At 42.8% G+C, this 16,913-nt stretch overlaps 2 protein-coding genes across 6 annotated transcripts in view; one reads left to right on the forward strand and one right to left on the reverse strand.

Annotated features, from left to right (window-relative positions):
* PTAR1 (protein prenyltransferase alpha subunit repeat containing 1) overlaps nucleotides 1-16,477 on the reverse strand; it is a 44,351-nt gene extending 27,874 nt beyond the window's left edge. Inside the window, exons 1-2 of the mRNA XM_056523057.1 lie at nucleotides 16,345-16,477; nucleotides 8,757-8,926 (exon numbers count right to left, since the gene is read on the reverse strand). Of these exons, the coding sequence (XP_056379032.1) occupies nucleotides 8,757-8,926; nucleotides 16,345-16,430 (256 nt within the window). The 5' untranslated portion in view covers nucleotides 16,431-16,477. The remainder of the gene's footprint in view (nucleotides 1-8,756; nucleotides 8,927-16,344) is intronic.
* Nucleotides 16,403-16,913, forward strand: part of CFAP95 (cilia and flagella associated protein 95) — a 99,146-nt gene continuing 98,635 nt past the window's right edge. For 2 of the 5 annotated variants that reach the window (XM_056523060.1, XM_056523061.1), the window contains exon 1: nucleotides 16,403-16,540. Coding sequence is in view for 1 of the 5 variants with exons in the window: in XM_056523063.1 (XP_056379038.1) it covers nucleotides 16,455-16,540 (86 nt within the window). In the remaining 4 variants the exon portion in view is untranslated. The remainder of the gene's footprint in view (nucleotides 16,541-16,913) is intronic. The other 3 variants (XM_056523063.1, XM_056523059.1, XM_056523058.1) reach the window with 3 other exon arrangements.

Below are 16,913 nucleotides of genomic sequence, written 5' to 3' on the forward strand. Positions count from 1 at the left end.
CAGGCATATAACCTCAAGATGGGAATAGTCCTTTAAAAGGGGCAGCATAAAATTTACTATATACACTCTAACATTTAAAGAGTACCTGTCATCAAACCAGATTATCTAAACTAACTCAGATTATATTCCCTAACTACTCCTAACAACTTTTCCTGCCCTTAAAAACTTTTACTGAGCTTTAAAAAGCTGTGTATCCCCAGCAGGCATGATGTAACTGAAGCCTGCGAGAGCTGTGCCTCGCCATGCCCCACACGCACATTCCTGAGTTTGGTCTCCTGCCAGGCTGGGAGGAGACCAAACTAACTGTTTGACTTGCAGCAGGGAACAGAACAGAGACACCTAATGGTCGTTCTTTAATCACAATAAAACATATAAAAGGTTGAGAATTTTAATAGCAAATAAAATAGCAAAATGTCTTATAATTACACAAGGAACAATGGGGGAGATTTATCAAAACCTGTCCAGAGGAAAAGTTGCCCAGTTGCCCATAGCAACCAATCAGATTGCTTCTTTCATTTTTAACAAGGCCTCTGCAAAATGAAAGTAGCGATCTGATTGGTTGCTATGGGCAACTGAGCAACTTTTCCTCTGGACAGATTTTGATAAATCTCCCCCAATATATTAAAAAGTTTAGTTTGGTGACAGGTACTCTTTAAGCTGCAACATGAAGCTGTAAGGTTGAGCACATATAGGAAGAACCAGATAAACTTTTTTTTAGGCACCTAGCTCTAATCTGCAAAATGTGGGGGGCTTCATCGCTAGAAAAGCAAGATTGAAAGCAAATATTTTCAGCCACGTTAAACCGCAGAAATCAGATCAAGTCAGTACATGCCAATTATCGCCAATTTTCACAAACTGAGTGGGACAGAATCCTTGAACTGAGAAACCTTGGTTTATCAAGCTGCTACGCGCGTAGGCCGAGATATCTGCACTGTTCGAGGTAGCGTGTCCCAGTAATTGGGAGCCCAATGACTAACTAAAATGAAGAGGTGCACAGCGCAACCGCTTAATAAATGGAACGTCGGTTTAGAAGAATGGTGTGTAGTCATCCATCCTGTACTGCAAGCGAAATTACATGTTAAATAGCAAGACTAGGACATCATGAAGTGTCTACACAAACTAGCAGAAGGTGCTTGGACATGCAGGTACAAAAGCAGGTGTCCAGCTACAGTGATCTGCATGCCCAAGTGAATTCAGAACGGCAGCACATATCTTTGGCAACCTAATAACCTCATTGATAGGTGTGTATTTCTGTGCATTGCACTCATACTCAATAATTAATACATTGAGAGGTTTTAAAGGGGTACTCTGGTAAAAAAAAATTACGTTTTTTAAGTCAACTGGTGCCAGAAAGTTAAAAACAGATTTGTTAACTACTTCAATTTAAAACTTAACCCTTCCAGTACTTATCAGCTGCAGTATACTACAGGGAAAGTTGTGTAGTTCTTTTCAGTCTGACCACAGGGCTCTCTGCTGACACCTCTGTTCAGGTCAGGAACTGTCCAGAGCAGGAGAGGTTTGCTATGGGGACTTGCTCCTACTCTGGACACTACCTGATGCAGACAGAAGTGTCAGAAGAGAGCAATGTGGTCAGACAGGAAAAAAACTACACAACTTCCTCTGGAGTATAGCAGCTGATAAGTACTGAAAATATTTTTTTAAATAGAAGTAATTTACAAATCTATTTAACTTGCTGGCACCAGTTGATCTGAAAACATTTTTTTTTTCCACCAGAGTACCCCTTGAAATATTTGACAATAAACCACAGTCACCGACAGGAAATGCCTGCTCAGCCAATCAGTGTTAGCAATACAGTGTTCCCTCAAGTTACAATATTAATTGGTTCCAGGACGACCATTGTATGTTGAGATCAGAACTCTATGGAAACCTGGTAATTGGTTCTAAAGCTCCAAAATGTCATCCAAAAATAGGAAAAAGTGAGGATTAAAGAAAAATAAGTAGATAACTAATATAGATAAAGCAAATCCTTATATATATATATATATATATATATATATATATATATATATATATGTAATAAAGATCTGCTGGAAGCTGTAAATTACTGTCTATGTCAGTGTTTCCCAAGCAGGGAGCCTCCAGCTGTTGCAAAACTACAACTCCCAGCATGCCCGGACAGCCGAAGGCTGTCCGGGCATGCTGGGAATTGTAGTTTTGCAGCAGCTGGGGGCACCCTGCTTGGGAAACACTGGTCTATGTAGAGGACAGGAGCTTTTTCGGGGTCCTGTACAGTACATGCAATGTCCTAAAAAAGTAACATGGAGCCGCCCTCACCTGGTGTCCAAAAGGAGCAGGTAACCCTGGTACAGGTAAAGTGTACAGAACATGTAATACCTCCCTGCACTGTAGGGGGCGCTACCAGACTTCAGTCAGTGCATACACTTCAGTAATACAGGGGTTTTACCAGTAAATTGCCCATTCTGATTGGTCAGTTCTCTCGGCCATTGACAAGTTTCACAGATCTGGACTATCTTTGTCCAGATTGTCATTGTATGTTGAGTCTGGTTTCAACTTACAATGGTCCAGAAAAGCCCGTTGTATTTTGAAACTATTGTATGTTGAGGCCATTGTAAGTTGAGGGATCACTGTACAACCAAGGCTGCAGCAGCCCCTACTAGAAGGGAGTCTGGAGATTACTGCCAATTGATTTATGGGTGAATTTAATGCATAAATAGTATGCTGTAAGCTCCTCTTAGTGATTGTTGCAGGCAGCCAGTAATTTATCATTAGAATCTACATCTGGGCAGAAAATTAAGAGCTCTGGATCAGAATGTCAGAGCTCTCCCCCACCGTATATAAATATAGATTATAAAACTGACAAATACAGACATTGCAAAGAAGAACCCAGTGTGTTAGCGCAAAGTGGCCTTCATTTGTCCCAGGTTTCTAGCAGACGCTTTAATGATCCCTACGCTATTTTACATTCAGGGAATCATTAAATTCATTTAAGATTAATGAAGCTTTTCTAGCTTGTTAAAACTATGTTAAGACTCAAGACACAAGAATATTTGCTTCTTCATTTTAAAAGAAAGCTAAAGTAAAACACTTCACGCTCTGATGTTCACCTAAACTTCTTCCATCCAATTGCACCCGCTGACTATATATTTTTCCACCCAAGAGTAAAGTTAATTAATGGAGCTTATAAATAAGGCATACACTTAACGCCAAATAACTAGATGGAAGCAACACACTTTTTGACATGTATGGAAAAAAAATCTTAATTTTTTTAAAGAAACGCATAGATCAATTAGAATTCCCATCTGATAACAACAAAACTGGAAAAGAAACCATAAAGCATAACCAGCATCATATAAGTATAAGTATGTTTTATGTACTAGATAAAGAGCCTGAGGCCAGCTATAAAAAAACAAAAAAAAAACAAAACAATTATATATTTATATATATTTAAAGCGTACCCATCAGATCCAACAAAAAATGTTTTTAATATATAACTGACCATGTACATTATGTGTCTAGCACCTTTATTTTATTACACTTTTAATTTAGCTCACTAGTCTGAATTCCTCCCAAAGGGAGGGGGTGTGGCCTCACTGTGCAGGTCTCCGCCCCCTCCCTCAGTATGCTGTCTGCTCACATCTCCCCTAGTATTAGCAAAACTACAACTCCCAGCTTGTCCTCACTGACAGTGCCCATTTAAAGAGTACCTGTCATCAAACCATATTTTCTAAACTAACTTAGATTATATTCCTTAACTACTCTTAACAACTTTCCTGCCCTTAAAAAATGTTTCCGAGCTTTAAACAGCTGTGTATCATACCTTACCCCTTGCTCACATTGTGTGAGCTCCCGGCAGGAGAAATGGGCATTCCCCAGCAGGGGCGACATCACTGAAGCCTGTGAGAGCTGTGCCACACCAAGCACCACACGCACTTTCTGAGTTTGGTCTCCTGTCAGGCCGGGAGGAGACCAAACTAACTGTACAGAACAGAACAGAGCCACCTAGTGGCCGTTTTTTCAATGACATTAAAAACATATCAAGGTTGAAAATTTTAACAGCAAGTAATTAGCAAAGAGTTTTATAATTACACAAGGAACAATATATTTAAAGTTTAGTTTGGTGACAAGCAATCTTTAATTTCTATTAGGATACATGCATATGTTCTGCTGCAGATTTGCGGGTGTGAACATACCCTAAGTAAAACATAGTCAAACAATTCTATAGCTATTCATTATCCTAAACATGGTCCCTGCATGGCTTGAACCAAACAGCGTGGGGGTGGGGGATTGCGTTGGTAGGCTAAAGGTGGGTTGGGGGAAGTATGGTTGCCAACTCTTTTTTTGTGCCTTTTTTTAAAAAGTCGCATTGATAAATTCCTGACCATTGCAACCAAAAACAGAAATTTGATTGTCCATAATGTTTTCTTATAAAGCTGCTGTGGGCAAAAAAAAAAAAAAAAAAAAAAGTTGCACGCACAGTACCGTACCGTACGTGTGACTTTTCTGCGCCAAACCACAGCCAAAAAACATCTAGATACATTTACAAATTACCTCAGTTTTAAAAAGTATATACATGGGAGGGGGAAGATTAACTTTAAAACTCTTGCAAATGTCAGTTTTCCTAGATTGTAGAAGGCAGGAACATTGATCTTGCTATAAACAAAGGGCCTTTGAATAAGTAAAATTCATAGAGCTGACCAAGTCTATCTAGAGCTGTTCTGTTGAAGTGTGCCCAGGAAATGAACAGAAGAATCTATTGTTCCCTACCAAGTCTTTAACTTTACATTAATTGTAAATGTTTACTACCATTCTATAATAGAGACTGGAAAAGTCAATATTATAGACATCTATTGTAGAAATCAGTTTTCCAAATTGTGATAATATGAAAGATTACAAATATTTATGGAAATTTACCGGAGCTGATCCCCAATTTAGGCTGCATTCACACGGCCGTCTAGACCCATCCCATTTTTCTCCTGTCAAAATTTTAAACGGACTTAAAAAAAAAAAAAAAAAAAAAAAACGACAATAATGGACGCAAACGTTTGTATCCGTTTGGATCCGTTATTGTTCAGTTAATAAACCAAAAAATATATATTTTTGTTCTGGAGCATGCTCAGAAGTAAAAACAAATAAAAAAAACGGATGCAAATGAATGACATTCAAGGCTCATCCATTTTTCATAGACTTCAATGTTAAATTTACTGTATCCATTTTTTCTTCCGTTCTTTTGACGGGAGAAAAAAAATACAGCATGCACCATCTTTTCTCCCGTAAAAAAAACAAAAAACAAAAACAAAAAAAACGGAAATGAGCGCAGACGGGTGCAAAGGGATGTGAAAGGATTGTTAAAAAATCCCATTGACATCAATGGGATTATTTTGCAACCGTTTGTAATTCGTTTACAAGCAGCAACAATGTTCCTAAACAGTGGGGAAAAAAAAACTGGGACAGAAGGACATGTGAACGCACCCTTAGTTATAAGAGCAGCTATTAATATCACAGACTGTGGGCGTATCGGAACAGAGGGGAAGGAGGCAGGGATGCTGGGCAAAACCAGAGATTAAAGAAGTTATCCAGCATAAGGTGATTTTAGTATGTACCTGGCAGGCAGTAATGGACATACTTAGGAAGGATCTGGGCTTGTCTTGGGGCTAAATGGCTATGTTGTGAGATTACCATAATACTGTGGCTAGCTTTTTGTGAACTGGTATTTCCTGTTTGAGTTTTCTTCTTTGCCTACAAATCCCATAATTCCATTTTCCTCCCTTCCACACATCAGCCACCCCACCCATTGAAACATAAATGAGCTGCATCCATTCAAAAGACCTGTGGTTTCCAATCAGGGTGCCTACAGCTGTTGCATTAGTTGCAGATTGATCTCTCTCCCTCCAAGCAATCGCTCCACCCATTGAAGCAGACAGGCTCCCTGTCATCAGCTGACTAGTGAGTCAGGTCTCAGCCACATTGCAAGCTGGGAAAAATCCGAGACAACAGTAATTTTTTATGCTGATAAAAATAAATATTGGGGTGAAAATCGCATAAGAATTGTGAGAACTGTCACACACAGGTACAGACACTATATTATGAACTACACTAACTTTACACCCCCTGTAGCATAGTCAAAAAAAATCCTGGAATACCCCTTTAACACCTTTAGCAATGGAGGCTAACACACTGGATATCTCCTGAATGGCAGCACCGGTTCGGGTGAGTAATACATCATTTTAATATGGTTCACCTGCACTATGACCCTGTGTGTCAGGTGCCCAGAGTGTGCCAAAAGTGCGCCCAGATGTGTCTGCCATGTAGAAATCTTTTAAAGCTATGGTCAGAGCTTGAAGGGATTATCCAGGCTTTACAAATTGATGACCTATCCTCAAGGATGAGCACTGGTAAACATTAGAGAGGACCCTCAAAGCTTATATTGGGCCCTCTATTTTAAAAGCCCAGGGAACTCCTATAAAAGGGGTTAGCTGGGAGTCTCACATTGAAAATGGATATAAAAAAATCCCTTTTGAATGTAGTAGTAATGCGCTTGTGTAGCTAATGCAGGATTTACGGTTATGGGACTGACCATGATAGCCCATAAGGAGTGAATGGAGCAGTGGTCATCTAAGCTCAGAACCGGTCCATTAACAAGGGGCAACTGGGGACTGCTATACACTAGATCAGTGGGGTCTGGCTGTCAGACGCCTGACGATCATATATTTATCACCTATCCTGTGCATAAGTGATGAATGAAAAAAAGTAAAAAGTCCAGTGGAGAAGTGCTCTGGCATGCCTGCTGCCAAGTTGACTTACGATGCTCATACACCCTTAGACCTGGGTTCACATGTAGCACTTTGGTCAGTATTTTAAAGGGGTACTCTGGTACTGGTGGAAAACAAATTCTCTCAAATCAACGGGTAAACAGATTTGTAAATTACTTCTATTTAAAAAAATCTTAATCCTTCCAGTACATAACAGCTGATGTATGCTCCACATGAAGTTGTTTTTCTTTCTGGATTTCTTTTCAGTCTGACCACAGTGCTCTCTGCTGATACCTTTGTCCATATCAGGAACTGTCCAGAGCAGGAGACGTTTGCTCTGAGGATTTGCTTGTACTATGGGCAGTTCCTGACACTGACTGGTGTCAGTAGAGAGCACTGTGGTCAGACAGAAAAGAAATCCAGAAATACAACTTCCTGGAGGGCATACAGCAGCTGATAAGTACTTGAAGGATTACGATTTTTATATAGAAGAAAATTTACAAATCTGTTTAACTTTTTGGCACCAGCTGATAAAAAAATAAAAAATAAATAAATGTTTTCCATCGGAGTACCCCTTTAAGCAGAAACCAAAAATGGTCCAAAACACTGAAAATTATTAAAACCTTTGCATTATATATCTTTACTGTAACTTCGTTCATCTCTATTCTTAGCCAAAATCAGAAGTAGAAGTGTCAAAGATAATTGGATTTGTCACAAACTTCTCGGCTCGGCAGTTGATGACTTTAGCCTGCATAAATTAGTTCAGCTTTCAGGTGCTCCGGTGGGCTGTAGACTCTCTCTTAAGACTGTATCCACCTTTTCCAGCCCACCAGAGCACCTGAAAGCTGAACTCATTTATGCAGGAAAAGTCATCAACTGCCGAGCGAGAAGTTTGTGACTAATCGAATCACTGTAACTTCGCTCATCTATAGCTAAGAATACTGACCAAATTAAATTTCAAAAGAAGGATTAAACACTAAACAAAATACTATATATTAACCCAGCATAAATAGCTGTTGGCTGATCGCTTATTTGGCCTAAAACTAGGCCCTGCAGGAAGAAAGCATCAGGCATACATAAGATAGTTGACAGATTTGGCTGAAACCAGTGATAAATTCCCCCTAAAATCTTTATATACTTGCTCTCAAAAATCCTTACTCATATATTGTCCCATATCCTATCACTCACAATGCCATTTGCATTATAAACTTAGGACTAGTGACATTGACTGATAATGATATTAACCTGAGGACAAGCAGGGCCCTGGGCAACAAGCAGGGCTCTGTGCACTGGAGGACAAGCAGGGCCCTGGGCAACAAGCAGGGCTCTGCGCACTGGAGGACAAGCAGGGCCCTGGGCAACAGGCAGGGCTCTGCGCACTGGAGGACAAGCAGGGCCCTGGGCAACAAGCAGGGCTCTGCGCACTGGAGGACAAGCAGGGCCCTGGGCAACAAGCAGGGCTCTGCGCACTGGAGGACAAGCAGGGCTCTGCGCACTGGAGGACAAGCAGGGCTCTGCGCACTGGAGGACAAGCAGGGCTCTGCGCACTGGAGGACAAGCAGGGCTCTGTGCAGTGAGGCTCTGTGATACGCCCCCATCTCACACAGCAGGATGATTGACAAGCCAGAAGCCAGCACAGAGCCCTGCTTGTCCCACCCACACTTCCTGTAATGTCTCTGCACAGATACACACAAGAAATAGCTGCAGGGACAGCATTTATAAAAAAAAATAAAAATAAAAAGGAAGTGTAACCAATGTATATTACAAATATACTTATGTTATTATCTACATCAAGTCAAACATTTTTGCAAACGCCAGGTAGACTTTAAGACAAACAATACCATTTAGTTAGTATGCATAGATCAGTGGCAAGATTTCAAAACGGAAGCAAATGGAACGTACAGATACAGGAAACTTTACTTCAGTGAAAGATTTTTTGGTTTAGCTTCATCCCTCTTTAGAATAAAAACATTTTAAAAAAACAACAAAAGTACAATGGTTGTATAAGATTAAAAAAAGGCTCACCATCTCTATTGAGCCAAAGCTTCTTCTGTCGGTAAAGCAAGAGCTTGTTGTGTACATAAGGAAGCAGAAACTTGATGCACCAGCTCTCCACCCCCAACTTATTCTCCACCAGTACAATGGGGCTGCGATTGAATTTTGCCTCTGGACACGGGATTAAGCCAATTTCATCTCTGTAAAATAGACAAATATAATATACATTAGTTCTACACAAGCCTTCTGACTATCCAGTACAGATATCCCCAACACTGATGAGTCCCACAGCAGCATGAGGGGGTCCATGACCCTTGGACACGCTTCATGCTGTTGTGGGACTCAGTGTCCCAGGAGGTATGGGGACACCTAGTGGTGGGATTTTCAAAGGCAATTATCTTTAATAAAATGTGAACATTTTTTAAAGAAGTATATTAGAAAAACTATTGTTTTGCCAAGATGTACAACATATAAAAAGTTTTTATATCTGACAGTGTCCATTTGAAGGGGTACTCCCATGGAAAACTTTTTTTTTTTTTTTTTTTAATGAACTGGTGCCAGAAAGTTAAACAGATTTGTAAATTACTTCTATTAAAGGGGTTGTGCGCTGCCCAGCAGTTCGGAGCTCCGCTCTCAGCGTCCGGAAGTTCATTATTCCGAACGCTGTGTGCGGGCTTTCGTGTTTGCGGCTGGCGGGCGTGACGTCACGCCCGGCCCCTTCGTGACGTCTCGCCCGCCCACTCAATGAAAGTCTATGGAAAGGGGGCGCGTCACGCCCCTTTCCCATAGACTTTGGTAGAGGGGGCGGGCTAGATGTCACGAAGGGGCCGGGCGTGACGTCACGCCCGCCGGCCGCGAACACGGAAGCCCGCACAAAGCGTTCGGAGTAATGAACTTCCGGACGCTGTGAGCGGAGCTCCGAACTGCAGGGCAGCGCACAACCCCTTTAAAAAAAATTTAATCCTTCCAGTACCTTTTAGGGGCTGTATACTAAGGAGAGATCCAAAAAAGAAATGCATTTCCTGTGATGTCCTGACCACAGTGCTCTCTGCTGACCATTTTAGGAACTGTCCAGAGCAGGAGAAAATCCCCATAGCAAACATATGCTGCTCTGGACAGTTCCTAAAATGGACAGCAGAGGTCAGCAGAGAGCACTGTGGTTATGACATCAGAGGAAATGCATTTCTTTTTGGGATTTCTCTTTAGTATACATCCCCTAAAAAGTATTGGAAGGATTAAGATGTATGGCGCAACCAAAAAAATACTATTTGTGTGGGGAAATTTTGCAAATTTTGGAAGGTTTCGTTTTCACGCCGTACAAGTTACAGTAAAAATGACGTGTGTTCTTTATTCTTTGGGTCAATACGATTAAAATGATACCCATGATAACATACTTTTCTATTACTGTTGCGCTTAAAAAAAAATTGCAAACTGTTTAACGAAATTAGTACCTTTAAAATCCCCCTATTTTGAAGACCTATAACTTTTTCATTTTCCATATAAGCGGCGGTATGAGGGTTCATTTTTTTGCGCCGTGATCTGTACTTTTTATTAATACCATATTTGCTCATATAAAACTTTTAATACTTAAAAAAAAATTTTTTTTTAATAAAATGTTATAAAAAAAAAAGCAGCTATTTTGGACTTTGGACGATCGCTAATACTCTTCATTGCTATGCTTAGGACATAGCACTGATCAGTATTATCACCAATTTCACCAATCAGAGCTCCCCTCTCCCGGCGGCAGGGATTATGAATTATGATACCGTATACAGTATTCCCCGCCGGAAGCACAGCGGAGCCGCACGTACCACCGGCTTGTTAACTTAATAAATGCAGATGGCAGTGGGTCTCTGGATAATGACCTGCTGCGCCTAAACCCATCAACTATAACTCCCATCATGGGCATAGTCTGTCCATGATGGGAGAAATAGTCCTAAAATTCCCGTCCCAAGAACAAAAACAGAAATCAAATACACATTCCACCTCCCATACCCATCACAATACAACACAAACCCATTTAACCCCTTAACGACCACGGACGTAAATGTATGTCCTGACTTGGCGGTCCGCGCACCAGGACGTACATTTATGTCGTGTGTCTGCTCGCGTCATACACAGCAGGTTCAGCTGATAGCAGCCAGGGACCCGCCGGTAATGGCCGACATCCGCGATCGCGCGGATGTCCGCCATTAACCCCTCAGATGCCGTAATCAATACAGATCTGTGACAATGCGCATGTTAAAACAGATGATCGGATTCGATCATCTGCCTCCGTCCGTCTCCTCGGGTCTTCTGCTCTGATTAGTGCTATTCTCTATGCATAGCACTGAACAGTATTAGTAATCAAATGATTGCTATAGATAGTCCCCTATGGGTCCCCTAGTGTAAAAAAAAAAAATATATAAATAAATAAATTTAAAGATAAAAAGTAAAAAAAATAAATAAAAAAAAAAAAGTTAAAAATCCCATCCCCCCAATAAAATTGAAAATTGTTCGTTTTTCCCATTTTACCCCAAAAAAGCTTAATTTTTTTAAAAACAAAACATATTTGGTATCGCTACGTGCATAAATGTCCGAACTATCAAAATATAATGTTAATGATCCCGTATGGGGAACGGAGTAAACGTAAAAGTTTAAAAAAAGGCCAAAAATGCTGCTTTTTTGTCACATTTTATTCAAAAAAAACATTTATAAAAAAATTATCTAAAAGTTCAATATATGCAAATGTGGTCTCGATAAAAAAGTTTTTTACCCAAATATCCATGATAAAATGAGGGTGCGTGTGTGCGCGTGTATACCCCGATATACCCCCAGGAAAGGCAGGGGGAGAGAGGCCGTCGCTGCCTGCTTCTCTCCCCCTGCCTTTCCTGGGGTCTAGAGCGCTGCTGCCGGCCCTTTTCACCCCCTGGTTGACGTCAGAGCGCCGCGCCGTTCAGCGCATAGCAATGACGCCGGGGACGCACGACGGAGGCCTGGAGCAGCGCGGACCGGACTCAGGTAATTATGCCACCGGGGATGGGGGGAGACAACGGGGCAGCGGCGCCGGCAATGGGTGCCGCTGCCCCTTCTCTCCCCCTGGCTGTCGGCGCCGCTTCTCTCTCCCTGGCTATCGGCGCCGGCACCGATAGTCAGGGGGACAGAACGGGCAGCGGCGCCGATAACCAGGGGGTGAAAAGGGCCGGCAGCAGCGCTCTAGACCCCAGGAAAGGCAGGGGGAGAGAAGCGGGCAGCGACGGCCTCTCTCCCCCCTGCCTTTCCTGGGGGTGTATCGGGGTATAACACGCACACAGACTTTAGGCTAAAAATTTTTGCCTAAAAAGTGCGTGTTATACGCCGATAAATACGGTATCCATCCATGGGTATCATTTTAACGGTATTGACCCACAGAATAAAGAACACGTCATTTCTACCGTAAAGTGTATAGTGTGAAAACAAACCCCTCCAAAATGTGCAAAATTGTGGTTTTCATTTTTTTTTTTTTTTTTTGGGTTCACCGTACATTTTATGGTAAAATGAGAGGTTTCATTATAAAGTACAATTGGCCACGCAAAGAACAAGCCCTTATTCGGGTTTATAGATGGAAATATAAAAATATAAATATAAAAGAGTTATGGATTTTAGAAGGCGAGGAGGAAAAAACAAAAATGCTAAAATTAAATTGGGGTTGTGCGCTGCCCTGACTTTCGGAGCTCCGCTCACAGCGTCCAGAAGTTCATTACTCCGAACGCTGTGTGCGGGCTTCCGTGTTCGCGGCCCCTCGTGGCATCTTGCCTGCCCCATCTACCAAAGTCTATGAGGTCGCGCCCCCTTCCCATAGACTTTCGTTGAGGGGGCGGGTGAGACGTCACGAGGGGGCGGGCGAGACATCACGCCCGGCGGCCGTGAACACGGAAGCCTTAACACATTGTTTGGAGTAATGAACTTCCGGACGCTGTGAGCGGAGCTCCAAAAGTCAGGGAAGCGCACAATCCCTTTAAGGTTAAAATGGGCTTGGTCCTTAAGGTGTTAAACACACCATTTCATTTATACAACAGCGGCCCCTACTGGTCAAATGCAATCACTACACTCCATCACTTTTAAACCTGCCCATATTACTTTAATCTAATGTTACCACAAGTGTGTGAATAACTTCCCACATCTGTCAATAACAATTAACTGAACTTTCTAATGCAACCACAAGCATTCTAATGTAACCACAAAGTACATTACTTCCATCTCAACCAGTATCTAGTTAACGTATTGACCTTTGCTGACACTCACACCTGTTCCTCTGGTCTCCCATCCAAGACTTAGCCAGACCTAAAGCTGCTCAACTTGAACATGAAGCCAGCCAGCTCTGCCATAGACCTAAATAGGTGTATTGGTTTCAATGGGGAAAATGTGTAAATGTTATAGCTATACCCTGCTGAAACCCTCAGCATTCATAGCTGAGGTCAAGGGGACTGACGTCACAACCCAGCCCCAAGTGACGTCAGCTACCCGCTAAAATTTGAAAAGTTTGAAGCCCCCATACTGTATAAATTACTTGCAACTTACATTAATAAATGGACCTGATGAAGAGAGGATTCCCCTCTAGAAACGCATTGTCCTAAACCTGTGTAACTTAAATTGCTCTTGTTACCACTGTACATTGAGAAATAAAAAGTTCACACAGCATCTCTGCTGAAATCGCCTGTTTAATCCCGGAGAAGCACCGCACACTAGTCTGTTTTTGGGTCGGTTCCTCTGCACGGACACCCGCAACCCACTATCAGCCATTTAGCTGTGTGGGCATGCACTTTCTAGCAACGCTACTGGTAATAAAGGGTAGATAAAGAACTTCAGGTATTAGCATAAGGGAAAACTTTTCTGCTTTAAAAAATGCTTTTGTAAGCGGCTTTCCCAGGTTTTGCTTACGTGCGATTTATTTATCAAGGTCGTGTGACTATTTGATAAATAGGTCGCATGTAAGCAAAAGTAATTTTAATAAAATTGTCATATAAAAGCCATACGTTTGAAAAGAATGATAAATCTCCTATGTGACTGGGGAAGATAGAGTACAGCACAGAGCTATATTCATAACTTCCACAGCAGGTGAATGGAGCATGAGTGTTTCTGCTGGACTAAGGCTCCACTCACTTGGGTGACTAGTTCTTAGGATACTTACCACCTATCTGCAAGTTATCATTTTGGAATTAACCCTTTAAATGTATCCCCTATCCAAAGGATAGGGTATAAGTAGCTGATTGTGGGTGTCCGACCATTGGGACCCCTCACGATCTCCAGGACGGGACCCCGGCACTTTTAGTGAGAAGCACGTGTCGTCGACCAGTAGATGGACATACTTCATTCATTTCTATGGGTGCTCCCATAAATGAATGGGACACATGATCCTCACTAAAAGTGCCAGGTCCCACCCCAGAGATCACAGGGGTCCCAGCGGTTAGATCTCCAGCGATCAGCTACTTATCCCCAACCAGTGGATAGGGGATAAGTTAATTTTTAATAGAGATCTCATTTAACCTCTTAAAGGAGTAGTCCAGTGGTGAACAACTTATCCCCTATCCTAAGGATAGGGGATAAGTTTGAGATCGCGGGAGGTCCGACCGCTGGGGCCCCCTGCGATCTCCTGTACGGAGCCCCGACAGCCCGCGGGAACCGGGCGTGTCGACCTCCGCACGAAGCGGCGGCCGACATACCCCCTCAATACAACTCTATGGCAGAGCCGAAGCGCTGCCTTTGGCAATCTCCGGCTCTGCCATAGAGATGTAATGAGGGGGCGTGTCGGCCGCCGCTTCGTGCGGAGGTCGACACCCGCTATCTGGCCGGAGAGCCTGGCCCCCGTACAGAGAGATCGCAGGGGGCCCCAGCGGTCGGACTCCCCACGATCTCAAACTTATCCCCTATCCTTAGGATAGGGGATAAGTTTTTTACCACTGGACTACCCCTTTAAGGATGCAGGGCGTACCTGTACGCCCTGCACCCGTTCCCGGTGTTTAAAACGGACCCCGCATCACACCAGGTCGGTCCTGGATGCTATTCATAGTCCGGGCTAATAGTGCGCGGCACAGATCGATTTGCCGCGCGCTATTAACCCTTCAGACGCCGCGATCAAAGTTGAAAATGAAAGTAAAAGTTTCCCGGCAGCTCAGTAGGACAGATCGGGACTATCGCGATAAAATTGCGATGTCCCGATCAGCTAGGACGCGAGCGGAGGTCTCCTTACCTTGCTCTGTCGCGTCCGATCGGCGTTTGAATGCTCCAAGCCTGAGCTACAGGCTTGAACAATCAACCCCCTATTACGCCGACCCATGCAAAGCTATGGCTTTGCAGGGATCAGGGTAAAAGATCAGTGTGTGCAGTGTTATAGGCCCCTATGGGAGCTATAACACTGAAAAAAAAAGTAGTGAATAAAGGTAATTTAACGCCTTCCCTAATAAAAGTTTGAATCACCTCCCTTTATGTGTACATAAAAATAAACATTTGTGGTATCGCCGGGTGCGTAAATGTCCGAACTATAAAAATATATCGTTAATTAAACCGCACGGTCAATGGCGTGCGCGCAAAGAAATTTTACATCATAAAAACGATCAAAAAGTCAGACTAATGCAAAAATGGTACCGATAAAAACTTCAGAACACGGCACAAAAAATGAGCCGTCATACTGGCCCGTACGCAGAAAAATAAAAAAGCTATTGGGGTCAGAAGATGACAATTTTGAACGTATAAATTTTCCTGCATGTAGTTATGATTTTTTCCAGAAGTGCGACAAAATCAAACCTATATAAGTAGGGTATCATTGTAACCGCATGGACCTACAGAATAAAGATAAGGTGTCATTTTTACCGAAAAATTTACTGCGTAGAAACGGAAGCCCCCAAAAGTTACAAAATGAAATTTTTTCTGCAATTTTGTCGCACAATGAATTTTTTTTCCGTTTCGCTGTGGATTTTTTGGTAAAATGAATGATGTCATTGCAAAGTAGAATTGGTGGCGCAAAAAATAAGCCATCATATGGAATTTTAGGTGCAAAATTGAAAGCGTTATGATTTTTAGAAGGTGATGAGGAAAAAATGAAAATGGAAAAACGCTGAGTCCCTAGGGGTTAATGGCAGGGTAGGTCACATGTCTATGCAGCAGGTACTGGCTGTGGAGAAGCAGTGAGGTGTTATCAGCTCCCTGGTGTTTATGGGTCAACACCATATTGGAAGATCTGTGCATTTATTTTGCAGGATTTTCCAACAAGTGTGGCCTCAGCTGTTGCAAAACTACTACTCCCAGCATACCCGGACAGGCATCGGCTGTCTGGCCATGCTGGGAGTAGTAGTTTTGCACCAGTCAGAGGCTCCCTGTTTGGGAAACACTGATTTAGTGGGACCCCTCCTGTAGTAAAGCCTTCTCAGTGTTCCTCTGCCCCACATATAGGATGACATCACCGCTGTTTCCTGTCAGGTCTAGTAACCCGGTACCCCTATAGGTTATATGTGACCCCCGTGGGCTCTGTGTGAAGGTGATCGTTCACACCGGCTACTACTCCACACCACTCAAACTTTCCCAAGTAGAGCGCTGCCGCCAAATACGTGACAAGCAGGCGACGTCACAACCGCGCTGTGACGTCATCGCCCCTATCACTCACATGTTGGGGTTCCTGCGGAAAGCGCCAGTGATGTCCTTCACAACCCGCTGTACCAGCACCTCCACCTCCTCCTTCCACTCCGCCATCTCCGAGGCTACGGGTGGAGAATCATGCGCTTCCGGGTCAACCTGACACTCCTCCTGTGCCGAGGACTTAACCCTTCGCCGGGTACACAGCGACGTCACCCGGTAACCGGGTATGCTACCTGCCTTCCTTAATATGGCGTTTGAAACCGTGCTGCGCGACTGTTTATGTGTGCTTCAGCACATGGAGATACATTACCAGCTATAGGGGCCCTGTGCTGTCTTATCAGCTCTGGAGCAGTCAGGAATATATGCGTCTATCTCCTGCATTAGAAGATACCTAAAGAGTCACAAAAGGCTCTGTTCACACCTACATTGAAGGGTCTGATGCAGATTCCAATAGTTCTTTGTAGGGGTAACAAAACCTCATTGCTGATTTTTGGTCACAATAACGCAGAGGGGTCCGTCAGGCAATAATACAAATATATATATATATATACACACACACACACACAGTGGTCCCTCAAGTTACAATATTAATTGATT

The sequence above is a fragment of the Hyla sarda genome, chromosome 1, assembly GCF_029499605.1.
Source record: "Hyla sarda isolate aHylSar1 chromosome 1, aHylSar1.hap1, whole genome shotgun sequence".
Classification (NCBI taxonomy): domain Eukaryota; kingdom Metazoa; phylum Chordata; class Amphibia; order Anura; family Hylidae; genus Hyla; species Hyla sarda.